The following is a 20,490-nucleotide window of genomic DNA, read 5'->3' on the forward strand; positions in this document are numbered from 1 at the left end:
AGATGCGAGTCCTGATGCGCTCACACGGCAGCGCATCGTGTTCGACAGCCCTAAAAAAGCATGTGATTTGCATGCGATATGGTTTCTGATGTTCACTATATCGGCAACATCGGAAGCCATATCTTACCGTCTGTACACACTATTAGTATATATCACTCAGCGTATGTGCGCTGGGGGATTGATGGTGCGGCTCTGCGCATGCGTATGGGTGATGATATGCTAGTGCAGGGCCTCTGTGTGAATGCCTTTGCCAACTATCACATTTGCCAAGGCGTTTGCACAGGGGGGCAGGCAGTGTGTGTGTGTGTGTGTGTGGGGGGGGGGGGGGTGGCGAATGGGGTCTCCCAGCATTTCTTATGCGTGCCCAGAAAAATGCTGGTTGTCCCAATGAGAACGCAGGCTTGTAAAAGCCTGCACAGTGCGAACATCTCCATGTCAAGAAACACCTCCATTCGCATGCAAATGTGGCCATTCGGGCAGTGGGGCGGGCGTTTGAACACTGACGAACGGCATTTAACCAATCAATAAGCAGTGAATTTACACTGCTTACTGAGCCACGCTGAATCCACCTGTGTGTCTGGGGCACTAGTTATGTGGATGGTAGTACCATCTGATTTTCTTTGTGTAATCAATATGCTAACTTCTAAGAAGAAAAAGAAAGAAGTCTGGACAGGACACCAGAAAAGATATAATACAAGTTTGGTACTTGTGTATTATCACGGCGCCCACGATTTCCATCGCAGGGCATTGTATGAGGAAAAATCGCGTCGCAATATGATCGCATGCGATGCGTTTCAATTGGACCCGATTTTTAATTGTACAGACACCCAGATGCCTGATTCCCATGTTAAATGCCCCCCCCAGACCCGATTTTTAATTGTATACCCACCCTGATGGGTCATGAGTATGTTAAATGCCCCCCCATTGTTAAGGCCACCCCATTATCAACGCCAACCCGAAGCATCCTCCGACCTTTTTCATACCCCCACTATCCAAGTCGGCGTGGAGTTGATTTTATAAAGTGTGGCGAGCGCAGCAAGCCACCGAGCCCGAAGCGTGGCGAGTGCAGCGAGCCCCGCGAGAGGACGCGGATTACTTCACATGTATTCAGGCTGCGCTCGCCACTCTTTATAATATCAACTCCACGCCAACGTAGAAAGTGGGGGTATGAAAAGGTCGGAGGACGCGTACCGCCGCCCCTCGCGGGCTGGCTGAGCTCGCCACGCTTCGGGTTGGCGTTCATAGTGTGGGGGCGTTAACAATGGGGGCATTTCACATACTCATGACCCATCAGGGTGGGTATACAATTAAAAATCGGGTCTGTGGGGGCATTTAACATAGGAATCAATGGGAAATCGGGTTGCATTGCATCGCATGCCATTATAATGGCATGCGATGCAACGCAATATTAAAATTGCATACTCAGTCGGGGAAAAGGCTGAAATCAGGTCCATCGCATGGCATCGCATACCTTAATTAGTGGTATGCGATGCAATGCGATGGGCGCCGTGATAATACACAAGTACCACAAGTTTTATTAAAATTAAACTTATTATAAAGGGGTCAATATTTATTGGTCTTAAAATAAATCATTTCCCTGTGCAACCTTTATTGCACCACTAAGCCCCCAGAGTAGACCTCATAGTTCTTAAGCTTCTGTCCCTTTAAATGCAGACACGCCCCTTTATGTGACATCGGCCTAACAATGAGGAAGGGCAGCCACCAGGAACTGAAGCATCTTCTGACAGTCCAGCGCAACCACCCATGTGTGTGGGACGCTGCGGTTTCGTTGAGCGGATTGGCTGTCGCTGGGACCGGGGCGGGTTACACTGCATAGGATTGGTTGTGCTAAATGTCACCGTGACTGTAGTGTTCGGCTGCGCTGTATTGGAGGAGACGCTGCCCTTCTGGGGCCAGGAAGCGCCGAGTGAGGGGAGTAAGCTGCTGTTCTGCTTATAACCAGGTTCCCTGCTGCTCCCATCCAATTTACAATGCTGAGCTTCATATAAGAGGTGTATATTACATGTATTATTGTAGTTCCCGTGTTATCCCCTCTCCCCCCCTATATGTATCATGCTGCTGTAACTTATGATAACATTAATACTAATAACTTCTTTTAGCTTTATTTTTTGTGTGTGCTGTTATTGCTTGTGATCTAGCTGTTACACGTTGTTTATATGTATTGCTTCATGGCTTGCAGGCTGTCTGAAGACACATGGTCCATACTGTGTATCATCAGTCCACAGAGTGATTGCCAGCTCCTGGCTGGTGTATCCCGCATTCCCTACTTTGTAAGCTCCCGAATGCTACAGATGTGATCAGACTGTATCAGTAAAGTGTACAGCATTTTTTTAAGTGTTTCCACATATTATCGGTACCCATCTACTACGATATCTAATCACGCATGCGCAGACCCCCAGCACCCAGCAAAGCAGAGTGCAGGAGGGTGGATGAGTCAAAAGCTACAATGGGCTACTACTACCCCAGAATGGCAGTAGCTCAGGGACCCACTGTGATGTTGCCTGATGTTGGTACATTGAGCAGCATCACATAGATGGCCGATGCTGCGGGGCAGGAGGGATCGCAGCAGGTATCGGATGTTCTTGCTACAGTCCCTCCTGGTACATATGGGGGGTTCTTTATATTTGTGGCTAACCCCCGAAAATGTGTGTTTTTGTGGAATGAGTCGCAAATATTAAGTGATAAATGGGCCCCTGTGTCCGATTTGTTCTATGGCCAAATACATTACAGAGGAGGTAGACTGTGCAGGCAAGGCAATTTTGACTATTTTGAAGGCTGATAGTGAAGCTGCGCATCGCTATTGGATATCGCATATACACGGATATCGCATAAATGCTGTGATTATGGCTAACTAGTTAGTCAATTTTGACTATATAGTCAAAACTATATGCTAATTCACACCATGTGTACACAGTGTTTTCCCAACAATCAGCAGGTAGCTTTTTTTTTTTTTTTTAGAAAGTTAGTCAATAAAAGCTAATAACTGTCTGTTAGTGCAGATAACAATGCAATGAATAAGAAACCCTTAATCTGAGTGCAGGTATCCTATAGCGATGTCATTAATACCCCTTTCAGACAGAAAAAGTCTGAAAATCCTGGCAAATACACAGCATTTAAAATGCCGGGTAATTTTGCAGAGAGCAGCCTGACCCCTCTTCTCACAGAAGAAAAAATTACTGTGTTGAAAAGTTCTACCCGGTAATTTGCTGAATAACACGGGTATTTATTCTGTGTGAAAGCGTCAACACAGGTCATAAATCCCGTGTCCTTGACCCTGGTCAATTCCAGGGTTGGAGACACAGGATTTACGACACGGTCGTGCCCTTTCACGCAGAAAAAGGACCCGTGTTATTCATAAAATTACCGGGTAGAACTGATTCACCCGGTAATTTCGTTTTCTGTCTGAAAGGGGTATTAGTAAATTAATGAATTATCTGTGGGGATTTTTTGGGAGTTGAAGTAGTTCTGAATGCATTTCCTCCTTTTCAGGAGCTGTTTGGAAAATGGGACCCCTGGATCCATCTCTAATGTCCCATGTGTCTGATCCAGAACCTAGAGGTGTGATGTCTGCTCTGCAATAGATTATTATCCCTGTGTCTGCGCCTTGCCTATCTGATCAGTATGGCATTCCAGAGAGCGGAGGGCATGTCCATTATCCAGGCTTTGGCTATGACCGTGGCAGAAATACCAGTGTTCTTGTACACAACCTTTGGACAGGTAAACACGACCTGTTATCACGGACGGATCTGTTATTGGAACTTGCTGCAGTCATTCACTTTTATGTCAGTCTTATTAGAGAAGATGATAAACCTGTTTATCTCAACAAATTCCTTATCAAAGAGTATCTTCCTCTGTGGAAATTGGTAACAGGACTGGTAAATATATTAGGACAATACATAGAACTTAGCGGGTGACAGGAATACTGTCAGTTATAGTAGATGGATTGGAATGAGACCTGGAGTAAAATCTCCATACACTGGAATAATGTGTAAGGATGCACGTTCCTGGAGGATAGAGCCGGGGTGATGGCTACATTCTGCAGCATTGTTGGTGGATGTAATTAGTTAAGTGTTTTCCGAATGTTATTGTTTTTGGGGGAGGTGCGAAACAAAAGGACTTGATAAGAATTGTGGGAGACTAGAGCTGGCTACACAGTAGAGCGACGTTGGAGTACCCAGATGGATAACAGACAGCATCTAGGCTGACACCGACAAAATGTTGACATCCATTTTTTTTTTCATGGTTTACCATCCAAGTTGACTCTGGAAGCAGTGCGCAGCAGAGGGCACCTGGTCCGAGGCGCTGTACTAATTGGGATCCACATGCCCAGTCTCAACATTTTCAAGTCCATACGCAGTGCCGCTTGCGTTCGCACGGGGCTGATGTTTTCTCAATACGCTTACGCATTTCTGCGCAATGTGCATGAACTAAGTGCGTGTGGCCGGTGGGCAGGAGGGGCGTGGGTTGGCGGGCAGGAGTACATGCCCATGGGAACACCCAGCATTTCATGTGCGTTCCCATGAAAACACTGGGCTTTCACATGGTAGTCGGCCGGTGACGTGGGTGCCAGGGGCGAGTAGCTGACATCACCAGATATCAGCTGCCCACCCACTTCCTTCAGAATGTGCACGCACATCTAAGGTTGCTGCCATCCCAAAACGCTTGCAATCAGGTGGCAGCTAACTGCACCGACCTCATCTCCAAGCGTTGGTGAGCCGGCTCTCCATAGAGTTTGAACTGGGAACAGCTGGATTGCTGTGGTGCTTCTAGCACAGTGTGGTCTGCATTTCATCATGGAAATGCAGACCAGACCTGTGCTAAAAGCCAAGCAAACACTGATTAATTTCGACAGAAGCCAAGCACGCTGCCAGTGTGTATTTGTAGTATGGGTGGATACCAGAGTTCCTGACAAGGCCTATATTAATACATGGAGTACAGAGATAGTGCTGTGGTCAGAGTAACCTCATCATTTACAATGATTACTGTTACTTTCATCTTCTTATGGTTCTATTGAAATGTGGCCTGATTTCTGTGTGGAACTTCCTATCTCTGCAGACTACCTTCTCGCAGCTCAGATTGTCACCGGGGCTCCGGAAGGTTTTGTTTGCCACCACTCTGGGGACAGTGGCCCTGGCCCTCGCCGCTCACCAGCTAAAAAGAAGAAAGCATAAGAAAAAGCAGATAACAGCAGATAGTGGGGGCCTGAAGCCAGGCGGGGGCCCTGCAGCGACCTTACCTGTCAGACCCACCTCCTCTGTAAAGAAAGGTAAGTCGCGCTACTGCTGGGAGATCTGCTGTGTGACAATGGTCCACTTGCAGGGCCACGTTCGTTCGCACAGGGCCGATGTTTGTTGCTTGCACGTGCACTGGGTGCGTGCGGCCATGGTGCTCAGACTGTTCGCACGCACCCATCCTTGCAGGGTGGAGGGGGGCCATTAGCATATGGGAATAGCCAGCGTTTCTTGGGCGTTCCCATGAGAACGCTTGGCGTTCTCATGCTAATGGTCAGATGATATCACCGGATGCGGGGGAGGGGCAGATGATACAGGGTAAATACTGGCTGCTTTATTTTTACACCGCAATATAGATCTCACTTTGAAGTAAAACCCCACCCAAATCTAATTCTCTCTGCACAAGTTACATCTGCCCCACTGCAGTGCACATGGTTTTGTCCATCTAAGAAGGATTTTGTCAGAAAGAGTGAACTAGAATAAGGCCCTTTATCCTGCTGGCTGGATGGGCCTGGTGCTGGTTCTTTAAATACGGGGGACCCCTATTAGTTTTGTCCCCCATATTTTAGGGAGGGAACTGTGAAGACAGATTGGAGGTAGGAGCAGATAGGGACTGGAAGTGGGGAGTTTGTGGGCTAAAAACGGTCACAGCTCAAAGTAAAAGTAAATTGCAGAAGCTGTCATTTTGACAGGTCTTAAGCTGTGTACACACGGGGGCGATAGGGGCTGAAATCGTTGGAAATATGGTCGCTGGCGACCATATTGCCAGTGATGGGAGTGTGCGCTCCCGTTTTCAGCCCCTTTCTAATAGCTGGTCGCAGGAGCTTGCTCCTGCGACCAGCTGATTACCTCTGCGGCACCACCGGCAGAGGTTCATCTCTGGTCACTGATGAAAAGGAGACACTGGGCAATATATTGCTGAGCAATATATCTCCCCCGTGGATATTCTGGCAAAACAAGGGACATCTTCTTAATAATTAACCCTTAATACAGTTTTCTCTTTGGCAATCTTGTTACGATACACTGCTAAAGGTATCCAATTCAGCCACTGAGCAATGCAATGAGGCGTTTGTACTTGTTTTAAGAAATTTATGTATTAAGAATCCACATTTGTGACCTTTAATTCCTTCTCGTATCAGTATGAGATGTTACCCATAGCAACCAGTCTGATTTTATCGATGATCTTCTAGAAGGTTCTAAATAAATAAGTAGAGTCTGGTTGCTATGGCAACATTCCATCTTCAATAGAACTCCCATCATAGTAATTTTTCCGCCATGCAATCAAATAATTCTGCCGTTTAACTTGTCTTTAATGCAATGCTAAAATACTATGTAGTGCATGTGTTCATATGTAAAATATATACAGTATATCGCATACACACAGCTAGCCGCCTGTTTGCAGTACCATTGTCAGTGCATGCTTGCATTAGGTTGTGTAATTACGCAAAGGTTACGCATCACTGTGATTTGTAAGCCTTTTTCTTCCTTCAATTTGAGCCTTCCAGGCTTCTGTAGGAAAGAGTCTTCCAGACGTACAATAAACAATTGCATTACCTAAACCTTTGGCAGAGACTGTAGTAAGCACGAGGTTCCCACGGGTTGTTATTATACTAAATCATCAAGGTGCAGGCTAATCTAAGCGATGTTTACAGGACCATAATATCAGGAAAGGCTCCTACGGGATCTCGCTCATTATAGAATCTACCTGTGTAATGGCGCAGATACAGGATTTTGGATCAGATGTATTAAGACTTAACAAGAAATAAATGCAAGGTTGCTAAAGAGAGATAAACGTCCAGCCAATCGGCTCCTTACTGACTTTTTTCAAACCCAGCCTGTAACATGGCAGTTAGCAGGTGATTGGCTGGACGTTTATCTCTCCTTATCACCATTGCATCTATCTCTTGTTAAGGCTTAATACATCTGCCCCAGAATCTGAGGATCTTTATATCTCTGCAAGATTGACAGTTGAGTTCTGGCAAAAGGTAATGGAAGAGAAGACAAACAATGGCAACTATGCCTACTTGCTATGATGCCGTGCTAGTAAACCTACATGCAGACTTCACCATTCAGTCCAGTAAGAACACTTTTATATTTAAAGCATTGGTTCTCAAACATTGGCCCTAAAGACACCCCAAGAATCCAGGTTTTAAGGATATCCCTGTTTACGCATAGGTGACTTAGGCCTTGATTCAATATAACTCGGAATGGGGCGAATTTGTTCCAGTTCCGATGTTTTGGGGTCTGCACATGCACAAGTGCATATTTGCGCATGTGCAGACCTTGGCGACAAATGGCTTCAGGGAAGAGGGGATGCCGCTGGACCATGGGAACGGTGATCCGCCCACCCCACCAGTGAACTGGCTGTCTCATGGGTACAAGAATTCTCTAGGAAAAGGCGACATTTCTGTATATCGTCTTCTGTACAAAGACACCAAAGCTTAGAATCTGTTGGGTTCTGGAGTAAAGAGAATCGATTTCCCATGGACTTTCCCGGCTGGCTGTCTCCTGTGAGCCCGGGTTACATTTCCTTAAGGGGTTTGATGTTCTGAACTTGTGTTTGGTCCAAGTTAGAATGAGCACTTCAGTGAGCTGGGGCCTTGGCTGGAACCCCAAACCAAGACTGCGGTTCTTGTGCACAAATTGGCAGCATTAATGAGCCTTCTCTGTGATCTATGCTAGAATCATTTGAAGCGACTAATTCCGGATGGATCACTTATTAAAGAATTTGAAAATCTTACCGCATGGGAAATTAGCGACTGAAAATGCGTATTGATAGTAAATGCAATGGAGTCCCAGTTTGACCGACAGGAAGTTGGTGTTTAGGAGGAGTTGTTGAAAAAGCACAGGCGTGACCAGACATTTTTGAGGAGGGTCTGTGACGTCTCAGTCGCAGATAAATTGCAGCCTCAGACCTACTCACAGAGGGTGTGGATCATTAGGTCTACAGCATGTTGGTCGACAATCATTAGGCCGACATGGGACAAGGTCAACACAAGCATTAGGTGGACATGGGTGGACAGTCAAAATGTCAACATAGGTTTTTTTTTAATGTCGACACGGATACTGAAACGTAGCACAGCGCTCGCCATGCTCCGGGCACGGTGCCTCGCTACGCTCGGCGCACTATTTTATTCTCCCGCCACGCCCTAGTGGATGGTAGGGCATGAAATACTGCCTGTCGGCACGTCAGCTCAGTGAAAATCCCCATGTCGACATTTTGACTCGACCTAATGACATGTCGACCTTTCAGAGTGTCCACCTAATGACTGTCGACCAAAATGCAGTTGACTAATCGACTGTATCCCCTCACAATTGCACAGCTCAGAAACCTTGTTCGGCCAGAAGTTACCACAGAGTTTGGTGAAAGGATTGTGACTTGTGTTCAACTTGCAGATTGAATCCTAGACCAGACCGGGCCAACCTGCTGCTCACCAGATGTTGTGGAACTACAAGTCCCTGCATGCCTTGCCATAGTTTCAACATTCTCTTGTATAAAAAAAATGTGGCAGGGCATCTTGGGACTTGTAGTCCCACAAAAGTACAAGAGCCACAGGCTGGCTTGGCCTGTTCCTGATCCTACCGCCTGTCTCTGGTCCTATCCTTTCTACAAACAGATCTGGATTTAGGACTCTACAGTTGGCTCCTTTTGAGCCATTGGACACTGCGAGCCCTGTGGCAGCCAGTTTGGGAGACCAATACAGCTGGTGCTGGTGTGTACGGCTGTGCACCAATCTGACAATCGCTCTGACGGGATGAAGCGGTTTACCTGCTTGGCGCACTATGGGACACAGTCAATTAGCAGGGGTTATTGACCACACTGGGACAAGGGTGGTAGTCTCTGGCTTGTATGCCTGAGCCCTCTCAGTCACAGCCTCTTTCCCTCTGGTATATAACAGTTATTAGCTCCTAGACTCCGGGATAAATCGCTAGAGCTATGGGATGACCGGTCGCATGACCCACAATCGGGACAAGTAACGCGGATTCCTGCTTCTTGCTGGGATATCATAGAACAGCTTTGTCAGAACTATATATTATTAACCATGACTAATTGTATATAAATGTAACGCCGCAGAGATCTCATCACTTGTTCTGGTTTTGTCTCTCTCTGAAGGATACACTCGTAGGGTGCAGAGTCCGGGCTGTAAGAGCAATGACACACTCAGCGGCATTTCATCTATTGAGCCAAGCAAGCATTCAAGCAAGCACTCGAGCTCCACTCATAGCCTGGCTTCAGTAAGTTATGCTCTCATAGGAGATATGGGTTTGAATGATTGAGGGCTGTAATTGTATTGGAGGTGCATAGTGGTTGTCTAGTGCCCAACCATGCTTCGCCCTTCCACAGCCTAACCCTGACCTCATCTCCCGCATCCTAATTCTAACGCACCCCTATTGCCTAACCCTGACCTGTGACCTACCGCATCCTAATTCCCAACCCTGACACCCCCCCCCCCCCATGCAATTCTAACTCTCTCCCTAGTGCCTAACCCTGACCTCCCCCTCCTAATTGTAACCTTCTTCCTAGGGCCTAACATTAACCTCCCATTGTGCAGCCTATCCCTCCCCCTAGTACTTAGCCCCACGCAGCCTAACCTTCCCCCTACTGCCTAACTTTTTTCCACATCCGCAGTCTAATCCTGACATTCCCCCCCTAGTGCCTAACCCTGATCTCCCCTCCCGCATCCTAATCCTCACCCCCTTCCTAGGGCCTATTCCTGACCTCCTCTCCCTCATCCTAATTGTAACCCTCTTCCTAGGGCCTAACATTAACCTCCCATCGTGCATCCTATCCCTCCCCCAGTGCTTAGCCCTGACGTACCCTCCCCCACGCAGCCTTACCTTCCCCCTACTGCCTAACCCTAACTTCCATGCAGCCTAATCCTGGCATTCCCCCCCCTAGTGCCTAACCCTGATCTCCCCTTATGCAGGCTAACCAGTCACTGCCCCAGCCTACCCCTAAACTTTTGGTTCAAGCAGAATGTCGACATTCTGCAGAAGCCGTCATATTCACTGTTAATATTTCAACAATGTCGACATCATTACTGCTTGCCCTACAGCTATTCAGCAATGGTGCAGTATCAAGCAAAACTTTTGTACACCGCTGTCTGTAGTCTACCAGACCCTTTATTGCTTAATCTGCACAGATCAGTCTGCATTAAATATCCAATCCTGGAACCCCACGCGACGTCCATAGGCTTCGGCAACATGCTGCACCCAGTCTTGCTGATCAGTGCCAATGATTCTGTATCAGTCTCCAGAAAGTAGGATTATGGTGTAGAAATGTGACCTATATTGGGAAAGGTATTTCCAGCCTTGTGACTGGGTTTGCCACTGCACTCACTGAATTGCTGGATGATGCAGTTCTAGGAGTATAGGATTGTCCGCTCCATCGGTACAGGGTGTGATCCGCCTCATACAATACTCTCATTGAGAGCGTTGTGCACCATGTGGGTGATTAATAAATAAAGGTTAACAATAATAAATCTGTAAATCTAGGGATTGGAAACCTTTGGCCCTCCAGCTGTTGTTGAACTACACATCCCAGCATGCCCTGCAACAGTTTTAGCATGGCCAAATAGTAAAACTGTAGCAGGGCATGCTGGAATGTGTAGTTCAACAACAGCTGGAGGGCCAAAGGTTCCCCATGCCTGCTGTAATCTGTCCAAGTGTCACCTCTGCTCTGCTGCACATGTTAGCTCTCTGTCGTCCCCTGGTGGTCAGGTGGTTGCGGTGAACTCCTCCAGTCTGAATGCTACATCCTTGGGGCCGTGGGAGTCTGAAGAGCTGGATGAACAGTTAGGGGAAGATGACTCCAATGCAGAAAACCTTTACATACAAGGTATGATTTACAGTGCTGACAGAGAACGAGTGTAGGAGATGCCCATAGCAACAATCTATTTATATAGATTATCAATCTAGATTAACAATCTATTATATATATTATATATAATCTACAATATAGATTGTAGATATCGATTTTATTGTGCATTCTATAACCTGATGCCTAGAAGCGGATTGGTTGGCTTAGGCAACTCCCATTGTCAGGTGTAATCTATCTCCCACCATGTCTCATGTTGCATGGGGAGTAATGAGGGATGGAGGGCCGATTGCCATTGGCACCTGTGTTATCATTATATTTACTAAGATGGGAGTACTATTGACAATGGGATGTTGCTATGGCCAACCAATCAGATTCTATCAATTATCTTCTAGATGGTGCTAAATAAATAAGTTAGATTCTGATTGGTGGCTATGGCCAACATCCCATCTTAATTAGAACTCCCATCTTAGTAAATAAACCCCTTAGACCAGGGGTGGGCAATAAGCGGCCCTCCAGCTGTTGATGAACTACGTATCCCAGCATGCCTTGCCTTAGTTTTGCTATTTGGCCCTGCTGAAACTGATGCAAGACATGCTGGGATGCATAGTTCATCAACAGCTGGAGGGCCGCTTATCGCCCACCCTTGCCTTAGACTGAACACCAGTGCATAGTAAATATCTTGTTGCCGTCAGGCTACAGCAATATCTTCTTTTGTTTCTCTAACCGTCTACAAAGTGAAAGCAATTATCTGTTGGAGATGTCAATATTTATGATGCCCATAAACCATGATCTAGCTGTTAGTGATTAGAATGTATGGTGTGCTGATGTGCTGCTCTGCCCCTCCTCTCCATAAAATAAGTATTATTGACTGGTGGGTTTGTTCATATAGAGAGGGATAAGGCAACAGGCAGTGCACCAATTATGCATCTTCAGGCTTCCATTCAGCAGAGAATACGATTGACCATGAACAGTTGGATACCATGTCTATGACCTTTACTCTACATTGCACAGCAACACCTAAACGGAGGAGGGAGGAGCACAGTGTGTACTACACAATGTGCTTTCCCTCCTTCCTCTGTAGGCTGCAGATATGTGGTTAGGTCTTAATAGAAAATGGGAGAGGTGATTAGGTCTGAGGAGAAGGTGGGAGATGGGTGGAGGTCTGAGGTGAAGGTGGGAGCTGGGTGGAGGTCTGAGGAGAAGTTGGGAGCTGGGTGGAGGTCTGAGGAGAAGTTGGGAGCTGGGTGGAGGTCTGAGGAGAAGTTGGGAGCTGGGTGGAGGTCTGGGGAGAAGGTGGGAGCTGGGTGGAGGTCTGGGGAGAAGGTGGGAGCTGGGTGGAGGTCTGAGGAGAAGGTGGGAGCTGGGTGGAGGTCTGAGGAGAAGGTGGGAGCTGGGTGGAGGTCTGAGGAGAAGTTGGGAGCTGGGTGGAGGTCTGAGAAGAAGGTGGGAGCTGGGTGGAGGTCTTAGGAGAAGGTGGGAGCTGGGTGGAGGTCTGAGGAGAAGATGGGAGCTGGGTGGAGGTCTCAGGAGAAGGTGGGAGCTGTGTGGAGGTCTGAGGAGAAGGTGGGAGGTAGGTGTGTGGAGGTCTGAGGAGAGGGTGGGAGCTGCGTGGAGGTCTGAGGAGAAGGTGGGAGCTGCATGAAGGTCTGAGGAGAAGGTGGGAGCTGCGTGGAGGTCTCAGCAGAATGTTTTACTATCTACTACATTTTACGGTGCCTGAGTAGAATGATTTGAGGAGGTCCATCATAGAATGGTGGATACATTTTTTTTTGGGGGGGGGGGGGGGTGGAGGGTTGGGGCAGATATGTGGGTATTGAAGACTTGTTTTAACATTTTAGAACAGGTGGGGGTCAGAGTGTATGCAGAAGGGCCATTTTGTGTCTACTGGTGGTCTGAGGGTCTATTATGTAGCAAGTATGTTGCCTTGATGGCATGTGATGTCATTTGGTAACATTTCTGAAAAGAACAGTGATGTGCAGCCCTTCTGAAGGTAGGGTGGCCATGCTTACGGTATTTGTATATCACATTGCCATCACTACCATAGACAAACACTTGTAATCACCATGAAATGACTGCTATTTTTTTGGTGCTTAGGAATTGAGCTGTTTGAAGAAGCTCTGCACAAATGGGAGCAGGCTCTGAACATTGGACAACGCTGCAGCTCAAATACCCCAACAGCTCAGAGCAATGAGCTCAATGATCGTCTCTCCGAGGGCCTACCTGAGGTGAGTACCCAGTAAGTAATAGAAAGATTGCCCCCTTGTGGACACAATACACCCATCACCTTTGCACCTTCAGGTGGACAGTGTGAGCCATGAATGGCAGCAGGTATATAGGTGAAGACTCATTTTTATAAATAGAAATATTTGCTATGGAAATGGAGCAGCAGAGAACGTGTTGCTCTTCTTGTTCTCACAGGGCTCCCAAAATAAGGATTTTTCTGGTAAACTAGAGGCCTTGCTGAATCGGGCCTACAACTTGCAGGAAGAATTTGGTGGCGTTCCCCCGGATAACATGCTGCTGGATCTGGGTGAGTCATTCGCATTGTGCAACCTGCTGGGTTCTAGTGCACAGGCTGTGCCTGATCTGTTAGGGACATGCGTCCCTTGTGATTGACAGGGCTAGACTATGGATCACTCCTTGCTGTATGTTCTGTGCAATAGAATGGGGCTGGGCAAAGCAAAGCTGTAACATTTTGCACTGCAGGGGGTACAGATACAGTTATACTTTTTTTGCATGCATGGTAATTATAGGCTGCTTTTACATGCAGCCTACAGATACTGATTTATTTTATACTGCAAGTTAGATTTGAGTTTGGACACGCTGCTCTCACGATCAGCTTGTGATTCTGAATGTGTCACCATTTTCCCTGAACTCCGCGGCAGTCCTGGACTAACGATTTGGGGCATTTTTTATACCCGATGTGCCAACGATGCATCATACGATCCATCTGCCGCATACGATCAATCGATCGATGCAATATCCTTCTAGTACAGATGGCGCTAGCCTCCCTCTTGCTGGCGAATCGCCAGATTGTCTCCGCTGGCGATCCGCTCCATCTGAAAATCTGACTGAGACGCGCGTGCGTCTCACACGCAGGCGCGTCTCAGTTTCCGGGCGGCGGGGCGACGGGAACCCTGTCCGTCTCCGCTTAAGGGAGACGGACAGGGTTAGGTAGGACAGCGGGGAGGCGGTGGGGACCCGGGGTGACCGCGAACAAGCCGGCGGGGACCCGGGGGAAGCGCCATCGGAAGGGGATGCGCGTGCATCTCGTGCGTGCGCGTCCCCTTTCACAGAACAGATGGCGGCGCTGGCGGGAGATGGCGGCTGGTGATTCTTCCGCCATCCCCTGCAAGGCTGAGCCCTGCTCCATCTGTATATGCCCAGCTTTAACGTGTATATACACCATCCTTACAGCCTTATTCCAAAATGGATTACATTAATTTTTCCCCTCAAAATTCTACACCCAGTACCCCATGATGACAAAGTGAAAAAAAAAAAGAAAAAAAATTGGGAGATTTTTGAAAATGTATTACAAATAAAAACTAAGAGCGCTCATGACGTCAGACTGGGGAGATGGGCCATCTTTCAGCAAGACAACGACCAAATGCACACAGCCGAGATATCAAAGGAGTGGCTTCAGGACAACTCTGTGAATGTCATTGAGTGGCCCAGACTGGAATCTGACTAAACATCTCTGGAGAGATCTGAAAATGGCTGTGCACAGACCCTTCTCATCCAACCTGATGGGGCTTGAGAGGTGCTGCAAAGAACAATGGGCGATACTGCCCATAGCTGGGTGTTAAACTTGTGGTATCATATTCAACGAGACTTGAGGCTGTAATTTCTGACAAAGGTGCATTAACAAAGTATTGAGCTGCGACTACTTTATATACATGTGATTACATACAAGCTGCGAACGCAGCGTGCGTTCCGATGCGATGGGATGTGCACTCCCGCGGGCATCCCATCGCACACTACAAACAGTATGTGATTCACATACTTCTTGTACTGCTTTCGGATCGCATAGCACGCTCTTTGCATGTGAAACGCAAGCCATGCGATGCAATCTAGCCCATAACGCATGCGATTCTCGCAATGTGTATGGGTACCTTTTAGTTTTTCACTAAACCTTTTTTTTTCACTTTGTCATTATGGGGTATCGGGGGTAGAATTTTGAGGGAAAAAATTAATTTACTCCATTCTGGAATAAGGCTGTAACATAACAAAATGTGGAAAAAGTAATACTGCGAATACTTTCCGGATGCAATGTACATACATTTACATCAGACTGCCAGCACTATATACCACAGGTTGTTATGCGGCACATGGCAATGCGGCTAGCGCTATATTTCTATACATTTATATCAGGTCTAACCGCGCCAACACTAATTGCCATTCTTCCCCACGCCGCTAACACTATATACTGCCGTTTGTTTTGCAGCACATCGCAATGCGGCTATCGCTATATTGATATACATGTTTATGCCAAGTCAGACATGTTAATGGCCTGTCTTGGCAAAGATCTACCGGATACCCAATGGACATGACATGTATAGGCCTTATTCAGTATACTCTATGTACATTGTATTTCCTCAGCGTTCGGTAGCTCTCTGGGTTTGTTTTGTGAATCACTTTGTGGCAGTAGTTCTTTTTCTATTTCCCTTGAGCCCAGAACTAGCAAAATTGAGCATATACACAATGCAGTCACCTTGCTAAGACTGGACATTATCCTGCATGTTATCATCGCGTGTGATTTATCGTTTCTCCTGTACACACACTACTAGAACAACCTTAATGCCAGTCCGTTCTAAAGGTGCCCACACACTAGAAAGATCTGCGATCTTAAGATGTGCGCATAAATTAGCCTTCAAATCTTTTGTCCAATCTGGACAAAAGATTTCAGGCAAGCGCACATCTTTACCAAAGATTTTTCTTAAGATCCCGTGTGCGTTCCTATGGATCTTTTGTTAAATCTTCTGATCTTTTGTGCAGCATGTAAGATCAGAAGATTTAGCAAAAGATCCACGGGAGCGAGCATCGGCCGATTTTCCACCGATTTTTGACCGATTATCGGTAAATATCGTACGATATATCGGCCGATTTATCGAAAATCGGCCAATCGGCCCAAAAATCGTTCTAGTGTGTGGGCACCTTAAGGATGTCCTTGTCAACTGATAAAACAGTATCCAGCTCCAGTGGCACATTCTGATAAGTGTCACCCCATTCAGGGCAAACACATTGAATGTCATTAAATAGGCTCTGGTACGGGGCAGGAATTGGCTCTTTCAAAGCTTTGCTGTAGGACACCGGTTATATAGATCGTTGAAGCACTTATGTGATGACTGGGGATGAAGCCTTTCCAGTTTACGCTTTTCCAATTAATTGAAGAAAAGAAGGGGTGGTATCGCACATTAACGTTTACCCCGAGACGTAGGGTCTCGTCTTTGACACAGGAGTTTAGATAAAATGTCCTTTGTTACAGGATCGGTACTAAATATTCTTTAGGACCCTGTTGTATTCCTTCCAGGGAAAGGGTCGTACCGTACAGTGAGGAAATAGTCTACACCTGCACCGTATGGCTGGCGTGTTAACATTTCTGGAGCCATGTAGCCAGGTGTCCCAAGATGTACTGTGGCATTGATATTTCCAGATGCATTCAATTGGGCCAGACCCAAGTCTGTGATCTTTACATGGCCATCTGTGGTCAGCAGAACGTTCTCCAGTATTAGGTCTGTGTATATTATTCCTATTGCAGGAACTGCAAAGCACAGACCAGTTCTGCCGCAATAAATGTTGCGGTTGGGTTCAGCGATGAGATCATCCAGGTTCTCTCCGCCAGCCAGTTCCATTACATAGTATAGATAGTGTTTTGTGTGGAATGCTGCATATCCACGGGTCAGAAAAGGGCTCTCGTGTGCCAACTGTAGTACCATACTTCCCATCTAAGTGGGCATAGGTTTGGATTATAATACGGCCCGAAGCATGACAAGCGCAGTTACAATTTGACTTTGTCCATATCGACCTAGACATCAAAAAATGCAAAAAAAATTCATGTCGACATTTTGACCACATCAACCTTTTTGACCACGTCGACGTAATGCATGTCTGCCTTTTCCATGCGTCATCCTTTAGATTTTCGACGTAATGACCCATACCCGCTGGATTTGAGCATCTTGTATACTAAATTTATAGTTCAAAAATAGGCGCTTGCTAAGTTATTTTTTTTTTATTACAATTTTCTTTGAGAATGAACAAGGCCGACCTCCATAATATGAATAAACGCTTGTTATCCCCAGGGTAGATCGCATGACTCGGAATAACTTACAATTACTTGAGAATAGACCTCAGCTTCCATATCAGAGGTTCCACAAACATGGGAAAAACTCGTGCAGATAATGCACTAGCCCTGATTCTGGTGCTGTGTGTCAGCAATGCTAACCACTGTGCCACCTCACAGAGGAAGCCTATCGTGCAATTACTAGCAGCTGCAGCCATCCAATCAGAAACCTTGTTCAGGATTGTATTCCTACCGGGATCCCCACCTAACTGCTACACACGTGTCACCCAGTGGCTAAGTGTGTGTAACGTATCTGCTGAGTTTTTTTTTTTTTAATAGTACGCTCTGAAAATAGTCTATTATTATTATTATTATTATTATTACCAGATATATATATATATATATATATATATATATATATATATATATATATATATATATATATATATATATATATATATATATATATATATATATATATATATAGCGCTCACACATTCCGCAGCACTTTACAGAGAATATTTGAACCTTCACATCAGTCCCTGCCCCAGTGGAGCTTACAATCTATGTTCCCTACCACATATACACACAGACATTCTAGGGTTAATTAGTTGGGAGCCAATTAGCCTACCAGTATATTTTTGGATTGTGGGAGGAAACCCATGCAAGTACGGGGAGAATATACAAACTCCGCACAGTTAGAGCCATGGTAACTCCATAGTAATCCTGGGTATGCTTGTGTGGTTGATTTGGAGGTTAGTCTGGAAATAGTTGCAAGTTTAGCGCTTAGTTACACCAGCCAATCACATGGTGTCTCTCTGATTCTCATCTCTCCCCTCACCAGAAGGAGCGCTGCAGTTCCCACTGGGTGATGGCAGAGGGAGGCTGCGCATGGATGACGACCTCAGTACAATATCCGAGGACTCCTTTTTCTCTGCAGTGGAGGTAATATATATTTGGATATATCGTAGCGGAGGGAGGTTTGCACTTGCAGAAACTGTTACCTTTCTTTGGAGGTCAAAACGCCTCAGGATTTTTCTTTTGCATATTGCCATATTTCTGGAAAGGTCCATCCCACATCCTTAGTCACTGGCCAAGATCAGCACGAAGCTCCGCTGTTATAACCTCATTTTGCATGGTCATGTCTCCTGCTTTGAAAGCAAGGACTGTCACAGAAAAAAAAAAAATCCCCTGCAGCTAGTGCCTTCGGCAAAAATGTTATTCACCATGGCGTTCACTGCCTGAGTGACAGGTATTCTGGGGTGGGCACCTGGCATTTTGTGGGAGTGCACACGCGCAGACGTGCCCCTGCTTGCTCAGGGCGGGTGGATGATGTCACATGACGTCAGCGCCCGCCCCCAATTCCCAGAAGACCGTTCATCGGGGGCAGCGGACCAGGCTGCGTGCATTCAGCAACTCGGTGGGTTGTGTAGTTCCACAGCAGCTGGAGTGCTGCAGATTCCTGGTATACATGGCATTGTTCTGGGCATTCTCTGCAAAATCATCATGGCCGCTTCCATCAGCAAAGCAAGTAATGAAATGGAGAGTATTTCTCCTGCAGCTATACCATAGACCAGGCATGGCCAAACTATGACCTTGCAGCTGTTGTGAAACTACAAGTCCCATCATGCCTTGATCCTGTTTTGCTATTAGGTAATGCATAAACTATGGCAAGGCATGCTGGGATGTGTAGTTTCACAACAGCTGGAGCGCCACAGTTTAACCATGCCTGCCATAGACCCAACAGATGAGGAGGCCCAATAAATCAGTTTCTGCCATTAAATTCTATGTTGGCATGACCGGTGTTTTGGTTCGGCAGACCAGGGATTGGTTCATCTACTTCTACTACAACCATATGTTTTAATGTTTCAGCTGTTTGATGCTTTATCGGTGAACGAGAGCTCGTTTGTTCCCCCCAAGCCGGCAGCGGCGTATGAAGAGGCAATGAGGCTGGTGCAGGGAGGAGAAGTGTCGTGCCGTACAGTGAGGTACGTATTCAGCCAATGCTGCCTGTATTACTGCAGTCAACTTCCGTTACTGTGGCGCTGCAGGTCCCAGCGTGCCTACCAGAGTAAAGGGCCCCATACACTACAACAACATGTCTGACCCTGAAGTCAGATAGAATTTCCCTTGAACTCCCCATGGACCTTCCCGGGTGTGATTCCATCAGATTTGTTTACTTTGGTGTCATTTTTGCATATGATATATATAATCTCTTGCGATTGATTAAGCCAAGATAAATCGCATGTCATATAGCTTAAGGTGCCCATACACTGAGACGATTTTGCCCGATTCCGATGAATCTGGCCATCAAATAGGCCCAAATCGGGTCATTTTGATGTCCCCTTAGGTCCAATGCGCATCGGACCTGACTCGGTGGTCTGACCTGCAGGACGTCCGACCATCTGATGGGCTGGCTTAGGGGGCCAGAGGGATGATATATCGCATACGCAAAACAGTACTCCTTTTTCTATCATAAATCACTGGTGCAGTATGACCGATGTAGGGGCTCCTATCCGAAACTCACAGGACCACGCATCGGATGGAAAATACATACAATGGCCCTTATTCTAGTTGAATCGGACAGGATCCGAGTGTTCTTAGCCCCGCCTTCCGGAAGGATCGCTCAGTAAGACGCCGACCGAATAGATCGCGAGTGGATTTTTCATGTGAACACCTCCCCATCTGTGGGAAACTCCCCCATTCTCCGATGGTCGCCGACCATCGAATGATGGACCGAGTGGTCAGGCAGCACCGAGTGCTCCAAACCACTCTGGCATTTCTCCGTGCAAAAGCAGGGATCTGGGCGGGCAGCTGGCATCCGGCGATGTCATATGTCCGCCCCTTACACGTGCGTCACGGCCACATTACCATACGTAGCCCAGCGTTTTCATGGGAACGCCCATGAAACGCTGGGTGTACGCATACGGCAATTATCAAAATCAGCCCTTCACGCCCCTCTCCACCCCCTGCTCGGATGGTTCCGTACGGTCATTTTCTGCACGGATGTCACGCCGTGTTCAGACATGTGAGGCGTTCACAGATATGCCTCTGCACATGCTCAAACACCAACCATTGGCCGGCCGTCCGAATTCAGAGTCATCCGACTCAATCAGAATAAGGGCTGATGTGTCATT

General features: G+C 46.8%; 1 protein-coding gene across 1 annotated transcript in view; it reads left to right on the forward strand.

The window, feature by feature from the left end:
• Window positions 1–1,765: 1,765 nt before the first annotated feature.
• MIGA2 (mitoguardin 2) overlaps window positions 1,766–20,490 on the forward strand; it is a 32,197-nt gene continuing 13,472 nt past the window's right edge. Inside the window, exons 1-9 of the mRNA XM_083158752.1 lie at window positions 1,766–2,012; window positions 3,511–3,738; window positions 5,077–5,287; window positions 9,367–9,488; window positions 10,974–11,091; window positions 13,168–13,298; window positions 13,492–13,603; window positions 18,198–18,298; window positions 19,226–19,341. Of these exons, the coding sequence (XP_083014878.1) occupies window positions 3,643–3,738; window positions 5,077–5,287; window positions 9,367–9,488; window positions 10,974–11,091; window positions 13,168–13,298; window positions 13,492–13,603; window positions 18,198–18,298; window positions 19,226–19,341 (1,007 nt within the window). The 5' untranslated portion in view covers window positions 1,766–2,012; window positions 3,511–3,642. The remainder of the gene's footprint in view (window positions 2,013–3,510; window positions 3,739–5,076; window positions 5,288–9,366; window positions 9,489–10,973; window positions 11,092–13,167; window positions 13,299–13,491; window positions 13,604–18,197; window positions 18,299–19,225; window positions 19,342–20,490) is intronic.

This window comes from Crinia signifera, chromosome 9 (genome assembly GCF_055691185.1).
Source record: "Crinia signifera chromosome 9, ASM5569118v1, whole genome shotgun sequence".
NCBI classification, from domain to species: domain Eukaryota; kingdom Metazoa; phylum Chordata; class Amphibia; order Anura; family Myobatrachidae; genus Crinia; species Crinia signifera.